At 48.9% G+C, this 19,473-nt stretch overlaps 1 protein-coding gene across 5 annotated transcripts in view; it reads left to right on the top strand.

Moving 5' to 3' along the window:
• Nucleotides 1-19,473, top strand: part of LOC147122628 (janus kinase and microtubule-interacting protein 1-like) — a 546,134-nt gene that overhangs the window by 417,830 nt on the left and 108,831 nt on the right. For all 5 annotated transcript variants that reach the window (XM_086007999.1, XM_086008029.1, XM_086008019.1 and 2 more), the window contains one exon: nucleotides 15,199-15,264. In XM_086007999.1, coding sequence (XP_085864125.1) covers nucleotides 15,199-15,264 — 66 coding nt within the window. The remainder of the gene's footprint in view (nucleotides 1-15,198; nucleotides 15,265-19,473) is intronic.

Genomic DNA, 19,473 nt, shown 5'->3' with positions numbered 1-19,473 from the left:
GCATTAAATCAAGCGTTCCACTTCCTTCTTGGAGCGCAATCGGGCGGCAGGCGGGTTGGAGACTTCAGCAGCGTTGCACACTGGGCCATGCAGCGCTGCCGCGTTGGAAGGCTCCTTCCCTCCCTTAAAGGGAAGGGCCATCGCTGCAGGCTCTGCAATAGAAAAAGTACCTACCTGGACAAGCGAGGCAGCCGCGATCCCGCGCGATCAGCCCGGCACTCGAGCAGAGTGCCGGGCTGATCGATCGCAGGCAGGAACCCGCTTAAAAAAAAAACTACAACAGGAAAGATAAGTTTTTTTTTCCACTTACCTCGGCCACCTCGCCTTTAATCATCGACCCAAAAGCGGCCGGCTGCCTGATGCATGCCTCCTGCAGCTGTCAATGTTTACGACCGGCACTGCTGCAGGGGGCAGAAGTCAATTTTGGGACTAAAGGTGGACAAGTCCCCTGCACCAGATGGCCTGCATCCTAGGGTCTTAAAAGAGGTGGCTGCAGAGATAGTGGATGCATTGGTTGTAATCTACCAAAATTCCCTGGATTCTAGAGAGGTCCCAGCGGACTGGAAAACCGCAAATGTAACGCCACTATTTAAGAAAGGAGGGAGGCAGAAAGTAGGCAACTATAGACCAGTTAGCCTAACATCTGTCATTGGGAAAATGCTGGAGTCCATTATTAAGGAAGTGGTAGCAGGACATTTAGAAAATCATAATATAGTCAAGCAGAGTCAGCATGGTTTTATGAAAGGGAAATCATGTTTGACAAATTTGCTGGAGCTCTTTGAGGATGTAACGAGCAGGGTGGATAAAGGGGAACCAGTAGATGTAGTGTATTTGGATTTCCAGAAGGCATTCGATAAGGTGCCACATAAAAGGTTATTGCACAAGATAAGAGCTCACTGGGTTGGGGGTAATATATTAGCATGGATAGAGGATTGGCTAACTAACAGAAAACAGAGAGTCGGGATAAATGGGTCATTTTCAGGTTGGCAAACTGTAACTAGTGGGGTGCCACAGGGATCAGTGCTGGGGCCTCAACTATTTACAATCGATATTAATGACTTGGATGAAGGGTCCGAGTGTAATGGAGCCAAATTTGCTGATGATACAAAGATAGGTGGGAAAGCAAATTGTGTGGAGGACGCAAAGAATCTCCAAAAGGATATAGATAGGCTAAGTGAGTGGGCAAAAATCTGGCAGATGGAGTATAATGTGGGAAAATGCGAGGTTATCCACTTTGGTAGGAAAAATAAAAAGCAAATTATTATTTAAAAGGGGAGAGATTACAAAATGCTGAGGTACAGAGGGATCTGGGGGTCCTTGTACATGAATCACAAAAAGTTAGTATGCAGGTACAGCAAGTAATTAGGAAGGCAAATGGCATGTTGGCCTTTATTGCAAAGGGAATGGAGTATAAAAGTAGGGAAGTCCTGTTACAACTGTACAGGGCGTTGGTGAGACCACACCTGGAGTACTGTGTACAGTTTTGGTCTCCTTATTTAAGGAAGGATATACTTGCATTGGAGGCAGTTCAGAGAAGGTTCACGAGGTTGATTCCGGAGATGAAGGGGTTGTCTTATGAAGAAAGGTTGAGCAGGTTGGGCCTATACTCATTGGAGTTTAGAAGAATGAGAGGGGATCTTATTGAAACATATGGGGGAGAAATTGGGTGAGTAGCGCCACCTGTTAGCGCCTAAAGAGGCAGTCAGTGGCTGTAGCGCCACTGGCTGCGTCTCCGGCGATATTCAGTAGGGGCGCTAATGGTGGCGTTAGGCATTTGCGCTGCACCGCCACCGATGATGTCATCGGCGTGCGCAGTGCCCCATTCGTGCCCCATTCGCGATATTTGGTAGCGAACGCCGCAGTTGCGCCGCTTGCTACCCGCGCCCGGTTCACGGGGCCTTACTGTGCCGGCAGCGGCGCAAGTTAAGGTGGAGGTGCGGGGCGGCCACTTTTTCGGCGGCCGCCTGCCAGCACCTCCGTCCCCGGCCTCCTAACCCCCCCCCCGCGGCATTGCCAGCTGTTTCCCGAGAGCCCGGCACTTCTCCTTGGTGCCGGGCTCATTTGCCGGCACTTGCGAGCGGGGATCGCGCTGTTGCAGGCACCTCCCCCTTAACAGTGGGAGGAAGGCCTGCAGTACCGCAGCGTGCCGTGCCGCAGAGTGTGGCGCTGCGGCACGTTGCGCTGCGATATTCAGTTTCAGCGCCCTAAGAGGGACGCGGAGCGCCTCGAGCCTCGCCCCGTCTCCCTCGAGGGGCAGTGAAACTGAATTTCTGGCGATCGGTATTACTCCGATCGCTGCGCTAAATCCTGCGCTCCGCCGACTTTTGCGCCACTTTGGCGCCCCGACCCAATTTCTAGGCCATAAGATTCTGAAGTGGCTTGACAGGGTAGATGCAGAGAGGATTTTTCCCTTCATGGGGGAATCTAGAACTAGGGGGCATAATTTAAGAATAAGGGGGCACCCATTTAAAACGGAAATGAGGAGGAATTTCCTCTGAGGGTTGTGAATCTTTGGAATTCTCTTCCCCAGAGAGCTGTGGAGGCTGGGTCATTGAATATATTTAAAGTGGAGATAGACAGATTTTTGAATGGTAAGGGAGTCGAGGGTTATGGGGAGCGGGCAGGGAAGTGGAGTTGAGGCCAAGATCAGATCAGCCATGATCTTATTGAATGGCGGAGCAGGCTCGAGGGGCCAAATGACCTACTCCTGCTCCTATGAATTATGTTCTTATGGGTCCAGGGCGATGCGCGTGGCGATGACGTCACGATCTCCTGGCGAAGGAGATCAGGGCGCAACGCTGTAGCGTTGCCACAAAACTCCCACCGAATATGCTGGGATTTGATGTCAGCGCCGCACCCGGTCGCAAAGCCATTTGCACCCCGTTAACGCCCCCTGGGGTGCGCCGTTAACGGGAGGCGCAAAAGCACCCAATTTCGCCCCCCAGTATCAGCACTAGCATTCTCGGGTCAAGTGTCACACAACAAGATCAGAACAAAACACCCTCTACTTTGCCCTAACAATGTGGCTTCAGTTTCTGCCCCCATCCCGGTTGGATTTTCCTATTTTCCACACCAGCCTTCCTCAAAGCGAGAAGGGCTACCTCACTTCTGGGCAGTCTTGAGTTATGGATCAACACCCACTGGGAACTGGATTGAGGCAGTCTACTTGTTTCACTGGGCCCCCTGCAGCTGATGGAGCCTTTCATTCCATTAGCTTGAGCTGTCAGAGGTGGAAGTAACGAGCTTCACCACAAGTTTATCTATATTTCAGAGAGCACTTCCACTTCTACATTAAGACTCGATAAAAATGATCATAGTATGTACCTTTTAGTAACTGTTTTTGTGGTGGCTGCACTAACTGCTATGAATAAATAACATTACAGGAATTTTCATTTCATTGTAATGAGAAACCATAATGTATAGATTGCACTCAAATTTCCTTTCATGTCCAGGCGAAATAAGCTTCCGATAAGAAATTTAGAGGAAGGAGGAAATGAGGAACAGTCCTGTATCCACTGCAAATGCAGCATGTTTAAATGCCATGTAGGATAGTGCTATATGGTATCATTAGTAATAATGGTGTAAACTAAACTTTCAAGTGGTTGTTTCATGGAGATGTGATGCTTTCTTCTGCTGTGAGAGATTTTATATACATGTGAGAAAGAGAGAGAGATCTTTCTGTGGTACGATGAATTTTTCTTTCTCTGATGCTCCAGTTCTCAACAGACACACATGTGTGGAGTGTTTTTTTTGTAAAAAAGTATTGAGTTATGGAATTTTTTGAAGTGTACACTTAATGCAGTACTCTAAGTCCTACTTTTACTTTTCTTTCTCCTTCCCTATCAGCTCCACACCTTTTCCAAGACTGTCACTGACCTCCTCTCCTCTGGCAATCTTCCCCCCGCGGCCACCAACCTCATACTTCCCCAACCCCACACATCCCGCTTCTACCTCCTTCCCAAGATCCACAAACAGGACTGCCCTGGTAGACCCATCGTTTCAGCCTGTTCTTGCCCCACCGAACTTATCTCTTCCTATCTCGACTCTATCTTTTCTCCCCTTGTCCAGTCTCTTCCCACCTACATCCGCGACTCTTCGGACGCCCTCCGCCACTTTAACAGTTTCCAGTTTCCTGGCCCCAACCGCCTCCTTTTCACCATGGACGTACAATCCCTCTACATCTCCATCCCCCACCAGGATGGACTGAAGGCGCTCCGCTTCTTCCTTGAACAGGGGCTCAACCAGTCCCCATCCACCACCACCCTCCTCCGCCTGGCTGAACTTGTTCTCACATTGAACAACTTCTCCTTTGACTCCACTCATTTCCTCCAAATCAAAGGTGTTGCTATGGGTACCCGCATGGGTCCTAGCTATGCCTGCCTTTTTGTGGGATATGTTGAACACTCTTTGTTCCAGTCCTACTCGGGTCCCCTCCCTCACCTCTTCTTCCGGTACATTGATGACTGTATCGGTGCCGTTTCCTGCTCTCGCCCTGGACTAGACAATTTCATTCACTTTGCCTCCAATTTCCACTCTTCCCTCACCTTCACATGGTCCATCTCCGACTCTTCCCTTCCCTTCCTCGACTTCTCCGTCTCCATCTCTGGGGATAGGTTATTGACCAACATTCACTACAAGCCCACTGACTCCCACAGCTACCTGGACTACACTTCCTCCCACCCCGCCTCCTGTAAGGACTCTATTCCATTCTCCCAGTTTCTCCGTCTCCGCCGCATCTGCTCCGACGATGCCACCTTCCACACCAGTGCTTCCGACATGTCTTCCTTTTTCCGCAACCGAGGATTCCCCTCTACTGTGGTTGACACAGCCCTCGACCGTGTCCGTTCTATCTCCCGCACTTCTGCCCTCACCCCTGCCCCTCCCTCCCGGAACCACGATAGGGTTCCCCTTGTCCTCACGTTTCACCCCACCAGCCTCCACATTCAACAGATCATCCTCCGCCATTTCCACCACCTCCAAAGTGATCCCACCACCAAACGCATCTTCCCCTTCCCTCCCCTTTCAGCATTCCGTAGGGACCGCTCCCTCCGAGACACCCTAGTCCACTCCTCTGTCACGCCCAGCACCCCTTCCCCTTCGCCCGGCACCTTCCCGTGCAAACGCAGGAGATGCAACACATGCCCTTATACCTCCCCCCCTTCCCACTGTCCAGGGCCCCAAACACCCCTTCCAGGTTGTTAAGTCTGTGGGTTGTATTATAAATAATCACAGACTCCACTGTTAACAAAATAAAACACGTCTTTACTATTCAGAGGCTCGGGCGATTCTGCCCTAGTTAACGTATCACAACCCTTATATACTGGTGTGGTCACTATCGGTATTACAGTATACATGAGCCAATAGATAGTGCCACCCTAAAGTAGTACTCTTAAAGGCGAACGGTTACATTCTATAGTTCCCTTAAAGGTAAACGGTTACATACACAACACTCCTCCCTTCCTAGCTTATTACTTACAGAATCCCGTTAAACATACAATCTTCAACTTTATATAAACAGTTTGCAGATATACTCTCGATGGAGTCAACGTCATATAACAATTTACAGATATACTCTCAATGGAGTCAACGTCATATAACAGTTTACAAACATACTCTCAGTGGAATCAGTTTACAGGTTCAGTCTCTGTGGGAACAGTTCATAAATTCAGTCTCTGGTATTAATTCGTTCCAGACAGCATCCTCCATAGCCTTTTTTTTTAACAGCTTGTACTTTCGTCCTGTTGAACCAGCAGTGCGGACTTATACAACCCACTGGCTGTCTTGATAATGTCCCTGGATTTTTTTTACAAATTTAGCACCTTTCGTAGTGTTCGGACTGAGGTAGTAGAAGTAATAATATTTTAAACAGTTATTATTTTCTGCTTCTTCTTTTTCTTTTCTGCCTTTTTGAAACTCTCCGAGCTCTTTTCCCGGCTGCCATCTGTAGCGCCACCAACTCTCTATGTTCCTTAGACCTTAAGTGCTTCCTCAGGATTTCAGCACTTTGGGAGTTCCCATCACAATTTGGGCAGACCACATCCTCATAACATTCGGTGTCACTCAACAGGTCAAAACCCTTCTTCAAGCAATCATATTCATCCTGCTCTTCCTCGGATGTCTGCCCTTCCTTCCCTCCTGGCCTCATTTGTGCGTTCAATCCTTTCCCTTCCTTCAGGGATTTCGTTATCAGGCTATTTAATCCTTCTACTGAAGTAGCTGTTTCCCCATTCTCCTGTTCCCCTGGACGTAATTCAGCGTACTCCTCCATTTCATCCATCATTTTCTCCAATGCTTTCATCTTCTCTTCCTCTTGTACTTTGGCTTCCAGTGCTTGGAGAAGTTGCGCCTCGATGCTCTCTAGCTCATGTTCAGGGCCCATTCCCAGTTGAAACTGTTCTTCAAGTCGGTCAACCTCGGTAATTGCCGCCTCATATTTGTCTTGGGCTTCCTTCCATATTTTTATGAGTTCTGCCATGTCTTTCACCTCTACATCCTCATCTATGTATGGAACTTCTACCGATGAGTCTGTCTTGGCCCTGAGCTCCTCAAGAATTTCCTGCAGCCTTTGGACTTCTTGCTCATGTTCAACCTTTAGTTGCTCATATACTTCCAACGAAACTAGCTTTTCGGAGGTTGCTGAGTTAACCCCCTCCAGAATTGTAGTCTGGGCCTGTTCATTATGTTTTTTCAACTTCTCGCACTCTGCTTGTAAGGAGTCGTAGAGAAGAACTGGAATAAAATCCTGGCTTCCTGAAGATTCCTCTTCATTTGTTTCTTTCGCAATTTCCTGTTGGAGTTCAGCCAAGGCTGCTATGCTATCTGCCTCTCGAAGTCTCACTGCCATCAACTCTTCTTTATTCTTGCAGTCCATCTCAGCCATTTCCCGTTTACTTTCATTTAACTGAGTGAGTAGTCCCTTATTTTGGGCTGAGAGATATTGCACCTTCTCATGTAGACCCTTGCACTCCTTCTCTGCTTGACATAGCTGATTACCGCTGATTTGGTTCTGCGTTTCAAGTTCCAACATCCTTTGCTTAGCTTCTTTCAGTTTCGCCCCTATAAGCTCCTCTTGCAACATGGCCACATTATTCTCATCAGGTAAAGAAGCGTTTCTCTTTTCCATGTCCAAGATTTGTTTCTGCATCTCCTTAAGAGCACCTTGTGATTCAACTTCTCTTAACTTTGCCTGCACTAGCTCCGTCTCTAATTGCAGAACAAAATCCTCAGTGCAGCGTGATTTGCCCTTCTGCTGTATCTCTAGATCATGCAAATATTCTAACCCCTGAACATCATCAGGGAGATGTGATCGGTAATTGGTCACGATGGCTCTATGGTCGCTCTCTGCTTGAGCCAGTAGGTTCTGTTGTCTTTCCAGACTCTCCCATTCGGTGTCATAGAACTTTTTCATTGTTTTCATCTCTTGTACGAGGCGGTAACTTAATTGTTCTAATTGTTGTTGTACTTTGAAATAGCGTTGAGTTCGAGCCCGGTGTTCCTCCGTAATGCATATGTCTGTAGCTTGAACAGACTCAGAATTCTCTGTCTTTATGCACGCCATCGATTTTCCAACCTTAGTCTGTGAGTTAATGTTAACCTTGTTTTTCATACATAAGCTGGACTTATCGTCTTCCGGCTCAGAGTCTGAGCTGCTTGTCTGCACCGAGTCCTCACTCGTCATTGCTTGTCGGTAGTGCCATTCCATGTCTATTTTCTTGATCCACTCCCGTCCTAGAAGTGGTGGTCCTCCCTCAGGTAGTACGTACAAATTCATTCTTGGGTGTACTTTACCCCTATCTCTCACCTTGACTCTTATTTTCCCCATGGGGTATACGCGATGCCCCGTGTATGTCTGTAATACGAACTTGGTATTTCTTAAGGGTATGTGAGAGAATAGTCGGTGGTAGTCCTTTTGGTTGATGACTGATACAGCTGATCCCGTGTCCAGCTCCATTCGTACTTGGACTCCAGCTATTTTTAGTGTGACCCAGATCGTCTGTAGATCAGTTACTTTACCCACATTGTGGATTCTCAGACTATCCAACTCCTGGCTGTTTGGGTCTGAGTCTGAATTTTGTTCGTCTGAACTCTTTTCAGCCACCTGATGCACCTTGTTGTACTTTTCTTGTGGTGGTGGCTTCCTTTGTTTGTTGGTCTTCTTTCTGGACCTGCATACCTTCGCGATGTGACCCAGTTTGCCACATTTCCTGCACTCTTGATTCTTAAACCAGCACTGATTCTGGTCGTGCGTTGTCTTTCCACAACGGTAGCATTTGGAAATGCTTGCAGTAATTTGATCCTTCAGCACTGCTACGATCTCTTCGAAGGTCTGGTCCACTGGTTTAACTGGTGCTATTAGATGTTTCAAGAGCCCGTATGTTTTTGCTCCCATCGAATTTAACAAAGTTATTGCCTTGGCGTATATGGCTACGCAATATATTCCTATGCGTTCCCCATACGTGGCCCTGTCTTCTATTTCAGCATTAAAATCATTAATATTTCCTCGCTTAGGCATCTTCTTCTCTTTCCGAGAACAGCACAAGTATTTCTTTACTTATTATTAATTTTCTTCTCTTCTTGAGAACACCACAAGTATTGCTTTACTTATTTCTTGTTTCTGAAAATTCTAATTAATTTTCTTCTCTCTTCTTGAGAACACCACAAGTATTGCTTTACTTATTTCTTGTTTCTGAAAATTCTAATTAATTTTCTTCTCTTCTTGAGAACACCACAAGTATTGCTTTACTTATTTCTTGTTTCTGAAAATTCTAATTAATTTTCTTCTCTCTTCTTGAGAACACCACAAGTATTGCTTTACTTATTTCTTGTTTCTGAAAATTCTAATTAATTTTCTTCTCTCTTCTTGAGAACAGCACAAGTATTGCTGTACTTATACTTATTTTCCCTCTCTTCTTGAGAACACACCAGCCTTTCTGAAAAATCTTATTACTTTCCTGAAATTCTTAATAATTTCCAAGATGGCGGTTTCCCGCTTCTTCCTTCTTCTTCAGCGGTTTCCCCGCGAAAAATGGCGGCTTTCCCGCGCTTCTCGCTCTCCCCGCCCACTTCGATGGCGGTTTTCCTGCGCTTCTCGGCGCTCTCCGCCCACTTCAATGGCGGTTATCACCCGTTCCCCGACGCTGACTTTCAGGCCGAGTGCGGGCCTTATCAGCGGATGCGATCGATGGCCCGGCTGCGCCTCGCACTTGAAAGCGGCCCCCGGCCTCTGGCTCACCCGCTCGCGCGGCTCTTGCTCGCTCCCTCCCGGGCTCTGGCTTACCCGCTCGCGCGTTTCACCGCGGCTCTTATCAGGGATTGCGATCGCCCTGTCTTTGCAGCCAACGCTGCGGCTTACCCACGAGGTTATGGAGGCTTCGGGGTCCTAATGCCTGTCGCTTCCAGCCTGTCGGTTCCAGACTGGTGAGGATTGAAACCTCTCTTCAACGTCCTGTCTTCGGACGAAGCCGCCGTGGAACAACTGCCGCAGGGTTCGAATCCTGACTCGTCGCCAATGTTAAGTCTGTGGGTTGTATTATAAATAATCACAGACTCCACTGTTAACAAAATAAAACACGTCTTTACTATTCAGAGGCTCGGGCGATTCTGCCCTAGTTAACGTATCACAACCCTTATATACTGGTGTGGTCACTATCGGTATTACAGTATACATGAGCCAATAGATAGTGCCACCCTAAAGTAGTACTCTTAAAGGCGAACGGTTACATTCTATAGTTCCCTTAAAGGTAAACGGTTACATACACAACACAGGTGAAACAGCGATTTACTTGTACTTCTTGCAATCTAGTATACTGTATTCACTGCTCACGATGTGGTCTCCGCTACATTGGGGGGACCAAACGCAGATTGGGTGACCACTTTGCGGAACACCTCCATTCAGTCCGTAAGGGGGACCCTGAGCTTCCGGTCACCTGTCACTTTAATTCACCGACCCATTCCCACTCAGACCTCACTGTACCCGGGCTTTTGCATTGTTCCACGGAAGCTCAACGTAAACTCGAGGAACAGCACCTCATCTTCCGATTAGGCACTTTACAGCCTTCCGGACTCAACATCGATTTCAACAATTTCAGATCATAACCTCGGCCCCCGTTACATTTTTGCTTATATTTTATCCACATCTTTGTTTTGGCCCTTTCCGCCACCCCCCCCCAACCCCCTTTTTTTTCTCTCTCCCACATGGCAGCTGTCTCCCATTCTGCCAGCACATTTCACACCTAATCTTGAGCCGTCTTTTGTCTCCACTAGTCCTATCACCATCTCGTCTCGTTTTGAATACCTCTTAATGTCTCTTCACTTCTTTTGTCCTCTCCCAGCCCTGCCTTTCGATCTATTTCATTTCCTTTCCAGTTTTGAAAAAGGGTTTTGACCCGAAACGTCGACTCTATTTTCTCTCCACGGATGTTGCCTGGCCTGCTGAGTTTTTTTCCAGCATTTTCTGTTGTTATTTTGGATTTCCAGCATCTGCAGTATTTTGCTATCGTACCTCCACACCTTTCCCTGGCTCAGAGATGCCTTGAAACAAATGTTGCCTGTGCCTAAGATATTACTACTGGCAGTAATTAAGCTGCAGTTGTTTGTGCAGGAGAGCGCTGCGGGTGATTTATCTCCTAACTCTTCCTCCCAACGTGAAAGTGCCTGGCCTGCGATCAATGTTTCCCCAAGACAGTGCGGCCAAAATTGGGAAGGTGCAATGTGGTGAAACTGCATTTGATTGCAGGATCTTACCACTCAAGTTTGGCACATTTGTTCCCCCAATGAACCATCACTATGTCGACGTTAAACCCTCTCAGGTGGATGTAAAAGATCCCATGGCACTATTACAAAGAGCAAGGGCGTTCTCCCTGGTGTCCTGGCCAATATTTATCCCTCAACCAAGGTCATTAAAAACAGATTATCTGCTCATTATCACATTGCTGTTCGTGAGACCTTGCTGCGTGCAAATTGGCTGACATGTTTCCAACAGTGACTATGCTTCAAAGGTAATTAATTGGGTGTAAAGTGCTTTGGGACATCCTGAGGTCATGATAGGTGCTATATAAATTGGAGTGATTATCTGCACAAACATTCTGCACAGCCTTCTGCGCATGTGCGCTGTTACCAAGGCCGCGCATGCGCAGTAGCACACGGTTGTGGCCCACGGTAGGCCATGCATTCTTCAGCACCGTGGGAGAAGGTCACTGGATCCATGCTGAGGGAGGAAAGAGAGAGAATCGGAGGGAGGAGAGAGAGGGGATCAGAGGTGTTAAGTCTGTGAATTATTTAGTTAATTAAGACACAGACTAATGAGTAACAATAAAACAGGTCTTTACTGGTTGGAGGTAGGGACTATACTGAATACAAGATTACTGCACAGTGCTTATATACCGGTGTGTTCACCCCCGGTATTACATCTACAGCAGCCTGAGAAAGTAGTACATCTCTTAAGGTGGAACAGGCTTAAGCTCTCTTAAGGTGGAACAGGTTACATACACAACAAGAGGGGGGGGAGAAAGAGGAGCGGGGGGGGGGAGAGACAGAGGATTGGAGGGGAGGAGAGAGAGGATTGGAGGGGAGGAGAGAGAGGATCGGAGGGAGGAGAGAGGGGATCGGAGGGGGATAAGAGAGGGGATCGGGGGGGGGAGAGAGAGGATCGGGGGGAGAGACAGAGGATTGGAGGGGAGGAGAGAGATTGGAGGGGAGGAGAGAGATTGGAGGGGAGGAGAGAGATCGGAGGGAGGAGAGAGGATCGGAGGGAGGAGAGGTGATCGGAGGGGGGGAAAAGAGGGGATCAGAGGGGGGGAGAGAGAGGATCGGAGGGGAGAGAGAGGATCGGGGGGGAGAGAGAGGATCGGGGGGGGAGAGAGAGGATCGGGGGGGAGAGAGAGGATCGGAGGGGGGAGAGAGAGAGGATCGGAGGGAGGAGAGAGGATCGGAGGGGGGAGAGAGAGAGGATCGGAGGGAGGAGAGAGAGGATCGGAGGGAGGAGAGAGAGGATCGGAGGGAGGAGAGAGAGGGAGGGAGGAGAGAGAGAGGATCGGAGGGAGGAGAGAGAATCGGAGGGAGGAGAGAGAGAGAGGATCGGAGGGGGGGAGAGAGAGAGGATCGGAGGGAGGAGAGAGAGAGGATTGGAGGGGGGGAGAGAGAGAGAGGATCGGAGGGAGGAGAGAGAGAGAGGACCGGAGGGGGAAGAGAGAGAGGGGATCAGAGGGGAGAGAGAGGATCGGAGGAGAGAGAGAGAGTGGATCGGAGGGGATCAGAGGGGATGAGAGGGGGGATCGGACGGGGGAGAGAGAGGATCGGGGGGGAGAGAGAGAGGATCGGAGGCGGGGGAGAGAGGATCGGAGGGGGGAGAGAGAGAGGATCAGAGGGGGGAGAGAGAGAGGATCGGAGGGAGGAGGGGGAGAGAGAGGATCGGAGGGAGGAGAGAGAGAGAGAGAGAGAGGATCAGAGGGAGGAGAGAGAGAGAGGATCGGAGGGGGAGGAGAGAGAGAGAGGATCGGAGGGGGAGGAGAGAGAGAGAGGATCGGAGGGGGAAGAGAGAGAGGGGATCGGAAGGGTGAGAGAGGATAGGAGGAGAGAGAGAGAGTGGATTGGAGGGGAGAGAGGATCGGAGGGGTGAGAGAGGATAGGAGGAGAGAGAGAGAGTGGATCGGAGGGGAAAGAGGGGGGATCGGAGGGGAAAGAGGGGGGATCGGAGGGGAGAGAGAGAGGATCGGAGGGGGGAGAGAGAGGATCGGAGGCGGGGGGAGAGAGAGAGGATCGGAGGGGGGAGAGAGAGAGGATCGGAGGGGGGAGAGAGAGAGGATCGGAGGGGGGAGAGAGAGAGGATCGGAGGGGGGAGAGAGAGAGGATCGGAGGCGGGGGAGAGAGGATCGGGCGGGGGAGAGAGGATCGGAGGGGGGAGAGAGAAAGGATCGGAGGGGGGATAGAGAGAGGATCGGAGGGGGGATAGAGAGAGGATCGGAGGGGGGATAGAGAGAGGATCGGAGGGGGGGGAGAGAGAGGATCGGAGGGGGGGAGAGAGAGGATCGGAGGGGGGAGAGAGAGGATCGGAGGGGGGAGAGAGAGAGGATCGGAGGGGGGAGAGAGAGAGGATCGGATCGGGGAGAGAGAGAGGATCGGAGGGTGGGAGAGAGAGAGGATCGGATCGGGGAGAGAGAGAGGATCGGATCAGAGGGCCGGAGAGAGAGAGGATCGGATCGGAAGGAGGAGAGCTAGGATCGGAGGGAGGAGAGAAGGAGGATCAGAGGGGGGCGGAGAGGGAGGATCATAGCGGGGCAGAGAGAGAATCGGAGGGAGGAGAGAGGATCGGAGGGGGGCAGAGAGAGAGAGGATCGGAGGGGATCAGGGGGCAGGGTAAAGAGCACGGAGAACACAGTAGGGATGGGGGCAGATTGTGATTTAGGCCTAAAGCGGGGGGGGAGGGGAATGAGAGCGAGACCGTGATCCAGATGATAAGACGGATCTCATTCTTCCAATCCTACCCCATTTACACCCACACCATGGGGGCGATTTTGTCAATGGGGGCGCGTTGGAGGCAGGACTGCTGCTTGTCGATTCGATGTCCCGCCTTTATAGATTTGTGGCCAACCAACGCTATTTTCCCTTGATTGACCTTGTTAAGCTCACCCAGCGGGCTTAGCAGGCCAATTAAGGGAAAGCTGGTTACAGAGAACATCAGCGTATGACGTTTCATCTGCCAAATCGTTTGACAGCTCTGTGAAGCTGTCAAACACTGACATTCTTTGTTGTTTGATGAGTCCTTGTATTCAAGACTCATCAAACCTCTTTCTTTAGCAGAAATTAGATGGTTGTTGCATCGGAGAATGCAGTAGCCATCTGTCATCTCTGCCACGGAGGTGCGAGACTCTCCGCATCCCCAACGATTGAAGCCTGCAGGAAGAAACTAGGGTAAGTAAACTTTTTCTAACACTTTCCACTTACCTCACATACTCACCTCTCCACACTTGCACCCATCACTTACCTTCACAGTGCACTTTTGCAGTCCTCTGACCCCCGCAGACCCACTGCTCGCCTCGGTGACCCTGGCAGGGTTCGCTGCCTTTGGGAAGCCAGCACTTGTGTGGGTAAAATGGGGATAATCTTCTTATCTGCCCGTTAACTACCTGTTAACAGGCAGATAAGTGGCACTAATCCCCTTCCTGCCTCCAAGGAGGCTACCCGCCTCCTGGCAAGATGGCACGGAGGCAGGTTGGGGGTAGTTTGGGCACCTGCCCCCAAATTCTGCTATTTTCCCAGCAGTCCCGCCTCCATACCCGCCTCACCAGGGCTGGCAAGATCGCGCCCATAGCTCTCCCTCTCCTCCCCTAGACCTGGTTGATTTCTCGGAAAGCTCGGAGCATGTGTGGCAAGTAACATCATTGGACTGGACGAAATCCGGAAGTCATGACCCTGTCACTAGTCCCTTCATACCCAATAAACCTGTTAACAATCCGTGACCCTCACACAATGTCCCATCTATGGAGGGGTGGGGTGGAAGGTCAGGAACTTGTTGGGGGGGAAGAAGGTCATGAACCCGGATGCCGTGGGGGGCGTGGAAGGAACTTGGGCAGGGGGAGAAGGTCAGGAACCCTGGGGGGGGAGGAACTTGGGCAGGGGGAGGTCAGAAACGTGGGGTGGGGGGGGGGAGTTCGTCAGAAACTTGGGCAGGGGGAGGAGGTCAGGAACTTGTTCGGCGGGTGGGAGAAGGTATTGTGAGGGTGAGCCCTGTCTGTTCCGAGAGAGCTCTGTTCTGTCTAGCGTTTGCTGTCAGAATGGCTCAAATTACACTTTGCAAAGTAATTAATTACGTAGGCAGGAAGGATCTAATTACACATTCTAGAGAAACTGCTGATTGGTCCCCTTGGAGGACACACAATCAGCAATCCGATCTTGTCATCCAAGGGGACCAATCCGAACTTTGGTGTTGCAAATACACACAACCTATATAAATGCAAGTCTTTCTTTTGAAGTGGACTTAAGAGCTCAGAGGGTTTGCTTTTAATATGTGTGCATGTGTAATATATATTAACTCAAATTATGTAGCGCTTACTTTAAACTGAGGCAAAGCTGCAAAACATCTGACTGTTCATCTTGCATTCTCCCCCAAAATATCATGTATACGTGTCTATCTATATTTTGAATGGTTTATGCTGTACTGTTAAACTCAGTTTCAATATTTTGTGCATCTTTGTATTTCAGAACCTAAGAAATGAAGAGCAGGTTGCAGTAATTCAAGCTCGTACTGTGCTTTCGCTCTGTGAGAAGGTACACTTCCAAATCATGATTGACTGTGAAGCAGGAAGTGCATTCATATCCTGACTCTGTACTACTTGTGTTAATCTGCTTACTGAAATAAAGCATGGCCAAAACAGGTTAATCGTTCTTCATACTCATCACCAACGTCAATACAGTGCCATTTTGGCGGTGTTCTTTTTATATAAAGCACCCCTAGTAACAGTGAGTAATTAGATATATTTTATACACTATTAATCTTGATTTCCAATGCCTTATCTCGCCATGAGCAGACTGCTGAAGTTTTGACATCTTCCATGACCACAGCATCTATCCATTGTTTGCACACATGGATGCTGATGGCTCTCTGGATTCCCAAACTGTGCAAAATATTGTGCGCAACAAATACCTTGCACACTTTTTGTGGGGTATGCTACATGGCATCTCGCATTAGCTGCTTAGCCTCATTGTTCTAATAGTTCTTTCTGTGATTGAGCTTATGGATTTATCTGCTGCATGGTACTGATGGACTCTATTCAACTCTTAGGTTATGGATTAGTGATGGGAGCCAAGATTTTTGGTTAAACGCATGGGCTACCAAGGAGCCATTTGTCATCTCTCTGCCAAGCATGTGATGGTGTGGATCGGCTGAGGATGAGAGTCATGGGTTGACTCTGGGACGTTCGAATAAACATGCATGATCATACTTAGTGTATTGCACACAACCCACATTTTTATTGAGTGTTAGATTTTGCTATCTTCATCTACTTTGGCATTATGTGTCTGTTCATACGTCTCTACATGGGTTCCATTGCTGCTGAGAAAAATTGCTGCTGTTTGGCCACCTGTGCTCCTCAACATTAGGGAAATGTATTAATCTGAAAGGCTTCATTAGCAGTCCATCTGTAACTTCACATGATACCAAAATGATCACTGCCAGGTCCCTTGACTTCTTCACTATTCCAGTGGCAGGTAATTTCATGACTGCTTCATCAACAACTTGTATTTATACAGTGCCTTTAATGTATTAAAACGTCACATAATGCTTCACAGGGGTGGTATCAAACAAAATTTGACACTGAGCCACATAAGGAGATATTAGGACAGGTGACCAAATGCTTCATCAAAGAGGTAGGTTTTAAGGCGTGTCTTAAAGGAGGAGAGAGAGGTAGCGACGCGGAGAGGTTTAGGGAGGGAATTCTGGAGCTTAGGGCCTTGGCAGTTGAAAGCACGGCCGCCAGTGGTGGAGTGATGAAAATCGGGGACGCGCAAGAAGCCAGAATTGGAGAAGCGCAGAAATCTGGGAGGGTTGTAGGACTGGAGGAGGTTACAGAGATAAGGAGAGGCAAGGCCATGGAGGGATTTAAAAACAAGGATGAGCTTTTTAAAATTAAGACGTTGTTGGAACAGGAGCCAGTGTAGGTCATTGGTGAACAGGACTTGGTGCAAGTTAGGATACTGGCAGCAGAGTTTTGGATGAGGTCAAGTTTCCGGAGGGTGCAAGGTGGGAGGCGACCCAGGGCAGCATTTGAATAGTCAAGTCTAGAGGTAGCAAAGGCACGAATGAGGGTTTTAGCAGCAGATTAGCTGAGGCCAGGGCGGAGACGGGTAATGTTACGGCGGTGGAAGTAGGCGGTCTTGGTGATGGAGCAGATATGTGGTTGAAAGCTCAGCTTGGTCAAATAGGATGCCAAGATTGCGAACAATTTGATTCAGCCTCAGACAATGGCCAAGGAGAGGGATAGAGCCCTGTAGACCTTCCATCTATGTTGGCTTTTAAACCAATGCCTAACTACCATTTTGAGTGATGTTATAAAACTAATTTAAGTGGGCCAGCAAAGCAGACAAGGAAACTAAGGACCAAACATTCAATTTCTTTGTGATATCCAGTTTATTCAACCTCCTTTTCTCCTGTGCACTACGATAGCTTTGCCATTAAGCTGACCATTTATTGTTCTTACTGTGCAGCTAATCTTTCCCCAATTTGAAGCCTTTACCCAAAAGTAAAACCTCAACTTCCGAGCAAAGTGAGTTGTCATCAGCACATCATTCATGCACTAACCTGTTATATAATGAAGCTTGTTGCGATTGGGCTCTCTACGAAGGGACACATTTCAAATGTCCCAAATTGCTTGCACTGTAACTACTGCTTCCTGCTGACTGAAGCTTCTCCTGTAATGAATAAGACGCGGTCATGATTATCAGGAACTCATTAGAAGAGGATTTTGCAGCAGTCGCAGAGCAATAATCTGATTAGGATGCTGGTGTTTAGTAAACAGTGCTGGTATAATAATGGGAGTTACTAACTCTATATTCATTCTCATGGGCTTTCATTTTATCAAGTCGCGATTGTGCTACCTTGCAGAGTGCTTGCTGTGGAAATAAATTGCTGGCATTGTGACAGAAATTCTCTTATCCAATACATTTGATTTTCAGTAGCATTCAGTCACCATAAAATGTGTTAGTAGTGCTCCCAGGGTCTCTAGTTATTAAAATCTTTGAAATGCTGTTGTAACTCCCCCTCCCCCTACGAAGACCCCAGTGAATGCTGGCTCAGACACCTGGGGCTGGATTTTGTGAATGGAGACGTGCTGGAGGCGGGACTGCTGCTTGTCGGGTCTCAGCCCCGCCTCCATCATGTTCTGGCCAACTAGAGGGATCTTCCCCTGATTGACCTTGTTAAGCCCGCCCTGCGGGCTCAGCAGGCCAATTAGGGGGAAGTCATTGACAGAGCACGTCAACGTCTGTCAAGACTTCTTGAAAGAAGAAATGTCAGCGTTTGACAGCTCTGTGAAGCTGTCAAACACTGACATTCTGTGTAGTTTGATGAGCCCTTGTGTTCAGGACTCATCAAACCTTTCAACTTTGTAGAAAGCAGATGACTGTTGGTTCGGCGGATCCAACAGCCAGTCTGTGAAATCTACAACGAAGATGTCGGGACTTCGGAACCACCGCGGCTGAAGGCTGTAGGCAGAAACAAAGGTAAGTGAACATTTTATAGCACTTTACACTCACCTTACATACTTACCACTCCACACTTGCACCCATCACTCACCTCTACATCTCACTTTCAGGCCCCTCCGACCCCCGCAGACCTCCTACTTGACTCCTCCAACCCGGTGGGGTTCTCCGAGGTCAGGAAGCCTTCACCTAAAAAGGTAAAATGGCATTAATCCTTTTTTCTGCCTGTTAACTACCTGTTAACAGGCAGTTAAAAGGATTTAATCCCTTTTCCGCCTCGGAGACGGGGCCCAAAGTAGGGCATCTTCCCGCCTCCTGGCAAAAGGGCACGGATGCACGATGGGGCGGGTTTGCCATCCGCCCTCACTTTCTGCAACTTTACCGGCAGTCCTGCCTCCATACCCGCCTCCTCGGGGCTGACAAAATCCAGCCCGTAGTGTAAAATATAAGCCAACACCCAGGTATACCCCAGTAACAACCTGATTAACTATAACCAAGAACAAAAGCAAAATACCTGTTAGATGCTGGGTATCTGAAATAAAAACAGGATGTTAGAAACACTCAGCAGGTCCGGCACCATCTGTGGAGAGAGAGAAACAGAGTTAATGGGCAGGATTTTCATCGGGCCGTGGAGGCGGGATTGGAGGCGTGTGGGGGGTTAAAATCCCGAAATCGGGGGGCACGAACCCATCCCGCCTCCATGCCAGTTTCAAAGGAGGCGGGTATCCGCCCCGCACTGGGACCCGCCTCCCCGAGGCGGGAAGGGGATTAGTGCCGCTGGGCGGGCTCAACAAGGTCAATCAAGTCAAAATCGCGTGGGTTGGCTAGAACTTGATGGAGGCGGGACTACAACCCCGAAAGTTGTAGTCCCGCCTCCTACCCGACTCCTCAATGAAAATCCAGCCCAATGTTTCAGGTCAATGACCTTTCATCATAACAGTTCTAACGAAGGTTCGTCGACCTGAAACGTTCGGGAGCGACTTTCACCCTACTTGCTCAGCAGAAACCTGGCGGGTGGGCAGTTAAAATCGCCCTGGCTCTTGCCTGTTCAAAAGCTGCCCTTACCGCAACATCTGCAATTTTAACCTGCTCTCCTGAGCAGGTAGCAAGGACTCACGCCCGTAGCCAACAGGGTGCTTCTTTAGGTATGTATGTTGTGGCCCGATGACATAACTGAGACCGGACTGTAATTTTAACTCGGGCCTGAGCAGGGAATCCACCTGGAGCTAAAATTGGGGCCGCTTCTAGTTCTCTCTCCACAGATGCTGCCTGATCCAATGA

This window comes from Somniosus microcephalus, chromosome 2 (assembly GCF_052327205.1).
Source record: "Somniosus microcephalus isolate GS21.2 chromosome 2, FLI_Smic_1.0, whole genome shotgun sequence".
NCBI classification, from domain to species: Eukaryota; Metazoa; Chordata; class Chondrichthyes; order Squaliformes; family Somniosidae; genus Somniosus; species Somniosus microcephalus.
The sequence above is the reverse complement of the archived record's forward strand: the minus strand, read 5'-3'. Positions and strand labels throughout refer to the sequence as shown.